The sequence below is a fragment of the Dioscorea cayenensis genome, chromosome 17 (genome assembly GCF_009730915.1).
Source record: "Dioscorea cayenensis subsp. rotundata cultivar TDr96_F1 chromosome 17, TDr96_F1_v2_PseudoChromosome.rev07_lg8_w22 25.fasta, whole genome shotgun sequence".
Lineage (NCBI taxonomy): Eukaryota > Viridiplantae > Streptophyta > Magnoliopsida > Dioscoreales > Dioscoreaceae > Dioscorea > Dioscorea cayenensis.
In genome coordinates, this window is record NC_052487.1 from 19,271,736 (window position 1) to 19,284,204 (window position 12,469).

General features: G+C 35.2%; 1 protein-coding gene and 1 pseudogene across 1 annotated transcript; one reads left to right on the plus strand and one right to left on the minus strand.

Annotated features, from left to right (window-relative positions):
- Nucleotides 1-1,276: 1,276 nt before the first annotated feature.
- LOC120281404 lies at nucleotides 1,277-7,043 on the plus strand (annotated as a pseudogene).
- A 2,120-nt stretch (nucleotides 7,044-9,163) lies between these two features.
- Nucleotides 9,164-12,125, minus strand: LOC120280898 (pentatricopeptide repeat-containing protein At2g15690, mitochondrial-like). The gene is made up of 2 exons (XM_039287868.1): nucleotides 10,621-12,125; nucleotides 9,164-9,311 (listed from the first exon to the last, which is right to left on the minus strand). Exon 1 carries the CDS (start codon nucleotides 12,071-12,073, stop codon nucleotides 10,679-10,681), a length of 1,395 nt encoding a protein of 464 aa, XP_039143802.1. The 5' UTR covers nucleotides 12,074-12,125; the 3' UTR covers nucleotides 9,164-9,311; nucleotides 10,621-10,678.
- Between the last annotated feature and the right edge of the window lie 344 nt (nucleotides 12,126-12,469).

Below are 12,469 nucleotides of genomic sequence, written 5' to 3' on the forward strand. Positions count from 1 at the left end.
ATTTTGAAAAACATAATTTAAAGTATTTAGATAAATAAATAATTAATTAATAATATCAAAAATTTATTTTTACAATTTTTAAAAATACCTTTTGTATTTACCAAAAATACGCCCATATAAAAATTTGAAAAAACTTAATTTAAAGTATTTAGATAAATAAATAATTAAATTATAATATCAAAAATTTATTATTTAACAATTTTTAAAAATACCTTTTGTATTTACCAAAAATACCCTATGTATAAAATTTTTGAAAAACATAATTTAAAAGTATTTGGATAAATAAATAAATAATTAAATTATAATATCAAAAAAATTATTTTTTTCCATAAATTTTTAAAAAGTACCTTTTGTATTTACCAAAAATACACTCACGTATAAAATTTTGAAAACATAATTTAAAGTATTTAGATAAATAAATAATTAAATTATGATATTAAAAATTATGTGTTACAATTTTTTAAATATTTGTGTATTTACCTAAATACCCCTACGTATGAAAATTTGAAAAACTTAATTTAAAGTATTTAAATAATTAATTAATTAAATTATAATATCAAAAATTATTTTTTGTACAAATTTTTAAAATATCTTTTTATTTATCAAAATACCTTTACATATAAAAATTCACAAAACTTAATTTAGAGTATTTAGATAAATAAATAATTAAATTATAATATCAAAAATAATAAGGGAAAATAAAAATTAGAGAGTGTAAAAAGGAATTGAATTAAATGAGTGAGGGCATAATTGGAAATACAAAACATTATACATTACTTACCAACTTTCGTAATCTGGATGGACACTATTTTGGTGGTAATCGCATTACCATCTTATTTGGTAATATTTCACTATTTGTGAATCTCGCATTACTGATCAACATTACTGATGCTACAGTGACCAAAACATGGTAATCTATCCAGATTACTCATGATTCCCGGTAATCTGAAAAGATTACCGCGAACCAAACACCCCCTAAGTGTTTGATCTCATATCTTCATTGAAACAAAAACCTTATGCAAAAATCCGTGTCAATTGGTTAAAACACGGCTGACTACTTGCTTTTATTTTTTTATCCATGTGATTTTTTTTTAAAATAAAAAAATTAGTACACAAACTCTAATCACAATGATCTGTGTTTTAAATAGATATGGACCCAATAATATAAATATTTTATATCTGTACGCATTAAATTGATAGCATGCATTAAATTCTTTGTTGTTCTTCAACAAATTTCTGAATTTCTTTTTTCATGTCAGTTGCACATTATAATGGCTCTACCATTATAATATGTGCTTCTTGATTAAAGATCAGTATTTGAGTGAACATAATCAGTGATGACTTTTTGGTCCACCAACAATTTTCCAGCTTTTTCCACTGATAAAGTAACAGACAGAGAGCTCTTCTTTGCAAATCAATAGAAGAGTTTCAATGAAGAAATTCATGGGTTTGTTTATTTGTTTATTTATTTATTTTTAATCTCTACTTTCTTTGTTTCATTCTTGTAATTTTGGTTTACAGGTGATCTTTCATGCATTTTCAGTGGAGAATTTAGTTTGGGTTCTTCATGCACTCAAAGGATATTGATAGATGTTCTTGATCTTGTTATTCTTGTGATTTACTGTTTGGTTTCTTTTATTGTGATCTTTCTAAGAAGACATAATGGTAATGAAAAGATTGAAAACATTGAAAACAGAACTAGAAGAAACTGGTTTTGTGTAGTTGTTTCAGCTTGTTCTGCTGCTATTAGCATTGTTAACTTCATTGCTGCTGCATGGATTGAATTTGATGATAAACATGATTTCAAGCATCTTGATTGGGTGGTTTATGGTTTGAGAGGATTCATTTGGGCAGGCTTTGCAATATCTTTGAACATTCACAGAACCAGGTTGGTGAAAACCATTGCTTTGATTTGGTGGTTTTCTTCTTCTCTGCTTGTCTCTGTCATAAACATTGAATCAATGGTGAATGGTGATGTTCTTTCGGTCTTCGATTCGATAACATGGGTTGTGAGTTTGCTGCTGTTCTTCTCTGCCTTGAGACTTTTACTTGGAAATGAAAAGAATTCTAGAAAAACAACACTATATCTGAACATCTTCTAGTTTCTGAAGATGGTGATAATGGAACCATGTTCAGCAATGCCAGTCCCTGCAGCAAGCTGACATTTTCATGGATGAATCCATTAATGAGTTTGGGTCACTCTAAATGCTTGGATCTCAATGACATTCCTCCATTAGACTCTGAGGATGATGCACTTGTTGCATTTCAAACATTTTGTCATGCATGGCACAATGAAAAGCAGAAAACAACAACAACAAATCAAGGAAACAAAACTTGAATTTCTTTGCATTGGTTAGATGTTACATGAAGGAAATGTTATTGATTGGATTTTACTCATTTCTGAAAACAATTTCCACAGTGGCTTTACCACCTTTGCTCTATGCTCTGGTGCAATACTCAAACAATGCAAATGGTGATCTCTCATTGGGAATCTCATTAGTAGTGTGTCTGCTTGTTGTGAAGGTTGTGGAGTCTCTTACCCAAAGGCACTGGTTTTTCTATTCGAGACGGTGTGGAATGAAGATGAGATCGGCTTTAATGGCTGCCGTGTTTCAGAAACAGATTAAGCTTTCTAGCTTAGGCAGGACACGGCATTCTGCCGGGGAGATTACAAACTACATCGCCGTTGATGCTTATCGGCTAGGAGAATTCCCTTGGTGGTTCCATATGGCATGGAGCCTTCCTTTCCAGCTATGTTTCTCAATTGCATTACTTTTTTGGACTGTTGGATTAGGAGCTCTTCCAGGGCTTGTTCTTCTAATCATCTGTGCAGTTCTCAATGTTCCTTTTGGCAAGATGTTGCAAGCTTATCAATCAAACTTCATGGTTGCTCAGGATGAAAGATTGAGAGCAACATCTGAAGTACTGAACAGCATGAAAATCATCAAATTGCAGTCATGGGAAGAGAAATTCAGAACCATGATTCAATTTCTCAGAGACATTGAATTCAAATGGTTGGGGGAGATACAACTAAAGAAGTCTTATGGCACTGCAATTTACTGGATTTCTCCAACTGTTGTTTCAGCAGCTATTTTTGCAGGATCTGCAGCAATGAGAAGTGCTCCTTTGAATGCAAGCACTATTTTCACTATTCTTGCAACTTTGCGCCTAATCTCCGAACCAGTGAGAATGTTGCCTGAGGTTTTATCTGCCTTAATTCAAGTAAAGGTATCACTGGACCGTCTCGATGTTTTTCTACTTGAGGATGAGATCGAGCAAGTAAATACAATGAGGAATTTCATTCAAACTACAGATACTCATAGTGTTAAGATTGATAATGGAGTGTTCAGTTGGGATACAAGATCAGTGTATCCAACATTAGAAAGTATTGATTTGAATGTATGCAGAGGAGAAAAAGTGGCAATTGTTGGATCTGTGGGAGCTGGAAAATCATCTGTGTTATGCGCTATACTTGGAGAAATACCGAAACTCTCAGGATCAGTAAGCTTACTAATAACCAGTAAACTAGTTCTTTGTTGCATGGATTATTAATCTGAAAATTTTTATTTCTTTTGCAGGTTGAAGTGTATGGTTCGATTGCCTATGTTTCACAGAGTGCATGGATTCAAAGCGGGACAATTCGCGACAATATTTTATTCGGGAAGCAGATGAACAAGAAAAACTATGAAAAGGGTATCAAAGCTTGTGCATTGGATCATGATTTGAATACATTTCCTTATGGAGATCTTACTGAGATTGGTCAGAGAGGTATAAATCTGAGTGGTGGACAGAAACAAAGGATTCAACTTGCTAGAGCTGTTTATAATGACGCCGATGTTTATCTTTTGGATGATCCTTTCAGTGCAGTTGATGCACACACAGCTGCAATTCTCTTTAAGGTAACTGAATATATATATATATATATGTATATATATATATTTTCTTTAAATTTCTTTTGTATATCTGTCTGCAGAAAAATTGAACATCAAATTGAATGAAAAGAAATGCTGATTTGCAGGAATGTGTCATGGCTGCTCTTGATAAGAAGACTGTCATTCTTGTGACTCATCAAATTGATTTTTTAGATCAAGTTGATAGAATTCTGGTAAATTGCTCTCTTTTCAGTTGAATTATAGAAAACAGATGTCAACATTTTATATTTTGTTTTCTGCTGCAGGTTATGGAAAATGGGCAAATCAAACAAGCAGGGGAATATGAGGAGCTTGTAAGATCAGGAATGGCATTCGAAAAATTAGTGAACTCTCATCAATCTGCAAAAATAGTTTTAGATCCTGCAAAACCTCTCAAAAGTATTAAAAAACCAGAAGAGATTGAAAATCAAATTGAAGTTCAGTACGGAATTCCGATTGAAAACATAGGAACAGCTCAACTCACAGAAGACGAAGAAACAGAGTTTGGAAGACTTGGATGGAAACCTTATAGAGATTACATCAGTGTCTCAAAGGGTTACATTCTTTTTTTCACAGTTATTCTCACCCAAACAATCTTTGCAATTATGCAAACAATGTCATCATATTGGTTAGCAATTGCAATCCAAATGCATGATCTTAATGAAAGCATTTTGATTGGAGTTTATACGGTGATTTCGGTTCTTAGTTGCTTGCTTGCATTCACAAGGAGTTGGTTTGCAGCTCATCTTGGATTGAAGGCCTCAAAGGAATTCTTTTGTGGATTTATGGATTCAGTGTTCAAAGCTCCCATGTTGTTCTTTGATTCAACTCCGGTGGGAAGGATTTTAACTCGGGTAAAATCAACTTCTTCATCTCTCATTTAATTCTCTGACTTAATTTACATCGATATGTAAAATTAAAATAAGGAATGCAGGTATCTTCAGATATGAGCATTATTGACTTTGACATACCGTACTCCATGATCTTCGCACTCGCTGGTTGGATTGAACTTCTGACCACTATAGTCATCCTAGCCATTGTAACATGGCAAGTGGTTATCGTCGCGATTCCAGTGATGATTTCGGTTGTTTACATTCAGGTAAAGACTAAGATTTTTATTCGAAATAATGGGCCAACAAGCATCTGATTTTTATCGTCTGTTTTGAGTATAAAGAGGTACTATTTAGCTTCAGCAAGGGAGCTAGTGAGGATAAATGGAACAACAAAAGCACCAGTTACTAGCTTTGCAGCAGAAACATTGCTTGGTGCTGTCACAATAAGAGCTTATGCAATGGATGAGAGTTTCATCAGTAAAAACATACAGCTAATCAACACCGATGCCAAGCTATTCTTTCACACGATCGCGTCAATGGAATGGGTACTAATACGAGTAGAGGCGCTGCAGAATTTGATCATTCTTGCTTCGGCTCTTTCTATTGTCTTAATTCCTCAAGGAACAATTGCACCAGGTACTGTTTGATTGTTTGCTGCCATTCTATTGCCTGTGTTACTGTTTTTCATGGTTGAATTCATTGCAGGATTCGTCGGTCTGTCCTTATCTTGCAGCTTGTGGCTTACTAGCATTCAAGTATTTCTGACTAGATGGTACTCGGTATTAGAGAATTCGATCATATCTATTGAGAGGATCAAACAGTATATGCACATTCAGTCTGAATCTCCGGCAATCATAGATGGACATAGGCCACCACATTCATGGCCACAAGATGGAAATATCGAGTTTTCCGACCTGAAAGTGAGGAAATATAACAGACATGCTCATCTATAAATTGTCATTCTTTCTTTTTTTATAACACTGAACACTCACATTCTTTGGATTTATTAATGAAACAGGTTCAGTATCGGCGAAATTCTCCGCTTGTGCTCAAAGGTATCACATGTGCATTTATGGCACGACAAAAAATCGGAGTTGTTGGAAGGACCGGGAGCGGGAAGACGACAATGATAAGCGCTTTGTTTCGCCTTGTAGAGCCTGTGAGTGGTACAATCTTTATCGACGGCCTTGATATACGTTTGATAGGCCTTCAAAGATCTAAGGATGAAGCTAAGTATTATTCCACAAGAACCAACTCTTTTCAGAGGGAGTGTGAGAACTAATTTAGATCCACTTGGCCTTTACACTGACAAAGAGATTTGGGAGGTAATCAAATTAACTGATTCTTTCTTTTCACTGAAACACAAATTCATGCAGTAAAATTTTTCATTGTTTTACAGGCTTTAGAGAAATGTCAACTGAAGCACACCATTAGCAAGCTTCCGGCACTTCTTGATTCATCAGGTAATTGAATTAGTTTTTCTCATATATATGATCAGATTTTTTTGGTAACATTAACATTGTTAACATTTATTCTGCTGATTTATTAATGAAAGTGAGTGATGATGGTGAGAATTGGAGCACCGGAGAACGGCAATTGTTTTGTCTCGGCCGAGTTCTACTACAGAAGAACAAAATACTAGTTCTTGATGAGGCAACTGCATCACTTGACACTGCAACAGATTCAATTTTGCAGAAAATTATCAGGCAGGAATTCTCTAATTGCACAGTGATTACTGTGGCTCATAGAGTTCCGACAGTCACCGACAGTGATCGAGTCATGGTTCTCTCATATGGTATGTCTTCAGAAAACATCTCTTGTTTATTAACTCTTTTCAAATAAATTTCTGCAGAAATACTATTTATAATCTAGAACATGAATGCTCATCGAATCGAATATAACGAGTATATAACGAGTAAATAACAAGTGTTAAGTTTAGTTTGAATTAGTATGGTACAAATAAATGTCTAAGTTTGCAGATACTTCTGAGATTAAATTTCTGCAGAAATTCTCATAACTATTCATCAAATAAAAGAATGGCATCTTTAAATTCATGTTTGCAGGGAACATTGTGGAATTTGGGAAACCTGCAGAGCTGTTGGAAAGCAAAGAGTCTTACTTTTCTAAACTTGTGGAAGAGTACTGGTCTAAATGAAGAGTGAACAACAAACATTTAGATCATGATCAGAGGCTTGTTGAAAATCATCAAACCATGATGGAAATTTAAATTAAAAAAAAATATCTATTGGTGTTTTGATTCTACTTTGAATTGTTGAATTGCAATAAAGTTCAAGTTGAACTACAAGTTAATGGTTTTTCTTTTGAGAAAAATATGATAAACAAAAAGGCTCTATGCTTTCAATATCATAAATAACTACAACTTAAAATCAACTTGCATTTACTTATGAAGACAAAAACAAAATATAGAAATTAAACAAAAAATTTGATCACATTGCTAGAGGATTGTATTAACAAGATTTAAAGAAAAAGTAAGTGACTGACTTATAATGATCCCTTGTCCAATCAATCCTCTCAACAACAACAGTAAAAGTGAGCGAATAAAACTTTTATAAATAAAAGGAACCTTGCTCTGTTCTTACAAGACAAAAGAAATGGTATCCAAGGAGGTGCTTTGCTCTGAGGTACACTGCTAACTGAGAAGAGAACCTCAAAAACACTTTGGAGACGGTGAGAAATAGAGATAGTAAACATATAGAGAGGGATGGTTGACAAGCATGCCTTATTTTATAAGTAGAGAGGCAAAGGTTATTAAAGTCAAAATATAAGATATTAAGAATGAATAATTTATTCACAGTATTTTTATTAGAAGCTTGTGATGTAATCAAATGTCATGAATATTTTGCTTGTGCATCAAGTTTTAATACTATAAATTAAGATACCAAACTCTCACTTTCTCCTTCCTCTCTCTTTATTGATAACATCCTTCATTAATTGGGAGTAAAAAAATCAATTAACAACCTTCATTGAAAATGTAAAATCATATACATGATTTACAATATTCAATCTCCTCTTCTATCCTCTCCTCAGCTCATCTCTTAATGTCTACATTGTTGTGTGTATCAATGTATGTGCTCCTTGAAAGATATGGTTATAAAGACCAGCTATCTTCTCATGTGTTCTATACATACATACAGATATATAACTTTGTTGCACCAGTGAAAAGAAACTTTTGATTTTTCAAATGAGCGGTTGTTTTTATATGTCTGTGTGTGTGTGTATATATATATATAGCATTTCATTTACATTTTTAAAAAATATACATTAAGATTAAGTATTTTGGTTCTTTTTACAACAAAATATAATTATTACTTAAAAAATATTAATTAAAAATTAAAAATCAAATCGACTCCTCTAACTCTTGTTTAATTAAAACTTCTAATCCATTTTAATCTTCATTATTAGAGAGAAATTTGAATTTAGATTATTTTTGAAAGTTAAAAAACACATCCCCTTCTCTGGAGAGGACAACATAGGGAACAACTTCCAACTATATTTTAAAAATTTGCATCATTTTTTCCACTACTACATTTATGATATGTTGTGAAGTTTTAATAATAAAAACATATAATAGATAAATATAAGATGATGAAAGAAAGAAACATGAGAAACAAACAAAAGAGGGAGAGCAAGCATGGGTGAAAAAAGGTAGGGGAACAAGGAAAGAAGAAACAAAAACATAGAGGAAACATGTGAGCTTTAAGAGACATGTGAGGCAACAGCTACCAAAGAATCAGCACTAGTTACTTTGGGGTGTGTCCTAAAACAATACAAATTAGAAACATAGATAAATATATATATAGGGTAAGCAAAGTAAACACAACAGCTAACAAACTTGAAAAGGACAATGCCATACATCAATCAAGAACAAAAGAGACATTGAAGACAAAAGACAAAGCTCTGTATTGAGGTGTATAGGCTGAGCACAAAAGGGCAAAGATCTCATTTGGAAGAGGACCTATCACCTATCTATTTATGATTTTATATGCATCTCTGTTCTATGATGATGATGATGATGATGATGATATGATGCATGGTTGGATGTTTCACAGGCATTAGTTCAATCACATTGAGGGAATCACTTGATATGACAGGACAACACAATGGCCTATTCATGAACAATAAAAGTATTGATGATGGAATACTTACATGATGGAAGTGATGGATGGAGTGATCATTCATTCATCCATTCTTTCATGACTTTGCCTGTTTGGTATCAATCACCTGAAATCAGTATTTCAATAAAGAAGGGGATATTTATGCCATGCTAATATATGAGCAACACCAAGAAATGCATCCTTGATTTTGAGAAACCTGGTGATAGTATAGCAAGTAATTTCATAGCAGTTTCAGTCTCAGATAAAATTCAAGAACTAAAAGAACATTAAATCAATAAAGGACCAGTTCACTTGTACAAACAGAGCAAAACCAAATACTTGTTGTAGACTACTAAAGTCAAAGGTGTTTCAAGAACTCAAGTTGTCCTTGTGATATGAACTTAATAACATTTCTGGAAAAAGATCCGGTAGTTTGGAAATGGAGCAAGGAACTGGACAAAAAGTAAAATAAGATTTAAGTTAATTGAGAATCAAGAATTGTGAAAATGGATAAAGCAATGGATGATCACTACAAACAAAAGATTCAAGAACATTATATAAAAGCCAATAACATCATTCTGTGAGCAAAAGCTCTTAATATCAAACAGTGCGACAGCATGAAAAATAATCTGCTTCCCGCGTAAGAAAGTGAATCTTGACTCAATTTCACAAGTTAATTATGTTTAATTCGCCTTATATATACCATTATTCAAGGTGCCATTGTGGAAGCGCCAACAGAGAGATTAAATAAAGGGATACATGCATCTACAACGCAAAGGAAAAGCCAATGCAATCAAGTATAAAAACTAGAAAAAAAGACAGAAAAGCTAGACTGAACATATGCAATTCCAAGAACTTAAATCCTAGACCAAGAATAAATCATTCCTTTATTTGTTTATTGGAACTCAAGCATGCCTTAACAAACCTATCAAATAAGATTAGCATAATGTTAACACCCCCCATAAAATTAGGGTCACAATTTAATCAACAAAATTAAACATTTCCCAAGATCATTAATCTAGAAGCACTATGTAACAAGTAAGATCCAAAGTTCACAAGGGATAGCCACACTAATTCAACCACAACACTCATAATCTACAAATTTATGACTTACATTTCACAAAAAAAAGAAAAGAAAAAAGATTAACAAGTACTTGTAGCCATAATCGAAATTGTCAAAAGTAACAGACATGCATCTGTCTGTTTCAGGACAAAAAACACATACACACTGACTTGAAGATCAGCAAGGTCCATCCCTGTATTCTCCATTAAGAAAGCTAGAAATAGGTAAAAATAGACCCAAATCCAAAGCACCATAATTGTATCAGGAACAAGTTCTAATTTCAGGAAAAATTACGAAAAAAACTTCCCACTTATGCAATTTCCAAGCCTCTGTAAGAACCACAGCAGTCATTAACATCTTATTCTTGCCTTGTTAACCAGGTTTCACTAATCCCTAGCATTTGCCAATAATGATCAAGTTCCGTCAATACCATACTTCATTGCCAACAATTCAAACAAAAATGTTACTATTTCAGATAACAAAGCGCATGAGCCCGTTCCCATGTAGGTTTAGGTTAACCTACTAGGCTACTACTAAGATGGCATAAGAAATTTAAATCAAGGTACCATCAATACAAGCTCTACTTGAAAATAACGTCCATCTCAATCTATTACTAGAAGAGTAAAATTTCAGTACAAATGGACGCCCATAGCAACTAAATGGATATTTTTATAATAAATTGACAAGATTTCCCATACCACTGCAAATGACTTCCATTTGTACATGAGTTGTCAAATAAAAATCAAGGCAGCAACATCACCAGTAATCTCCACATGAGCACTTCCCATCCTTGAAATGGTGAAAACGCTTGTTATCACGCACAATAAGCTCCCTTCCAACAATCCTTGACATGATCTTGATAGCATTGTGACAATCTCCACAAACTCTCAAGTTCTTAATAATCCTAAGGGGAGTCCTTGCCGGAGTACTAATCAGACCATAAGCAATTGCCAAACGCTCACTATGGTAAAGCAAAGCTTGCTCCTTTGCCTCTTGATCAATATCATGAAGCACATATCTTGTATCCGGAACATAAACCTGCTCCTTCACTTGAGGTTTCACAATAACCGGCGGCAACCGATACTCAGCCAATTTATTCTTCCCATCAAGCATGTTAATCCCCAACCTTCTCTTCCGAGGCGGTGTCTGTATCTTCTTCGGCGAAACTTTAGATGGGTCAATTGAAACCAAAAGCTCTTCCATTCGGTCCTCAAGATCAATATCTCCTTGGAGCCTAGCCAAGTTCATCATAGTCTCCCAAATCACTGCAGGTGGTTCAAAAGGCAATTTTTCAATGTACTCCACTGCTTCATAGAGATGCCCTGATTTCCCCAACACTTCAATCAAGCCCACATAGTGTTCAATGCCTGGTGATATCCCATACTCCTTATACATAGAGTTAAAATGAATGAAACCCTCTTCTATTGCTTCCGCGGTTGCACAAGCTGATAGCACGACAACAAAGGTGTGCGCATCAGGGTGTACTCCAACCCTCCGCATCTGCTCAAAAACCTGCAACCCATCATCCCCTTGCGCATTCGAAGCGTAACCATGGATCAAGAGATGCCAAGTATCCATGCTCCGATCAGGCATTCTATCAAACACCCTGCGGGCATCCGACATGCTCCCGCAGCGGGAAAACATCTCAATAAATTTGTTGTTGATCTGGAGATCTGCGCGGAACGGGGTACGGATGAATAGATCATGGAGTTTCTTGAGGTCGTCGAGATGCTTAGGATCGGAGCAACCGGAGACGAGACCGAAGAAAGTCGGTGGATCAGCGTGGGCACCCTTGCTCATGAATTCGACAGCTTCCTTGATCTTTCCCTCTCGACATAGAGCAGCGAGGTCGACAGGGGCCTCCATCGGCGGCGGCGTCGGAGGGGGTGGCGGGCTATTGACGGGTGCCATCGGGGGGCGATGTCCGTGGGGATTGTTGTGCCATTGATTAGGGTTTTGGGGTTGTTGGACGAAGCGAGGGTCGGATGGCAGACGGGGGTAGCTATTTGGGATGGCGGAGGTGGAGAGGCAGCGAGGGGCGAGCGATCGAGATGAGGGGCGAAAGGATGGGATAGCCGTGCGTAGCTTGGAGAGGGAGAAGACGAGGATGGAGTTCCCGGCGCGGTGAATGGTGGAGAAGGAGGTTGCCATGGATGAGCTCGAGCGCGGAGGAGAGAAGCCCTAGCGAAGAAGCGAGGAGGGTTTTAGATTTCACTGTGAAATATCTTATCCAGAGAACGGTTATGATTTTCCCACGTGGATATGATGATAATTTCTGATCGTCCGATCGTTAAAAAAAAGCATTAGGGTGTTTTTCGCAAACTTCTCAGAGAGACAGAGAGAGAGAGAGAGAGACCAGTTTGTAATTTTCACAATGTCAAGGAGTTTCTGGTAATATTTTGGCCAGGGACCGATCTTGGGGACTGATTTGTAGTTTTGAGAAATATTGGGGGTGTCTATGCAATTGAAATGGTGAGATATATATATATTCACTATATATATATATATATACATATACAAAATCCAAAATCATTTTGTGCCTTTGTT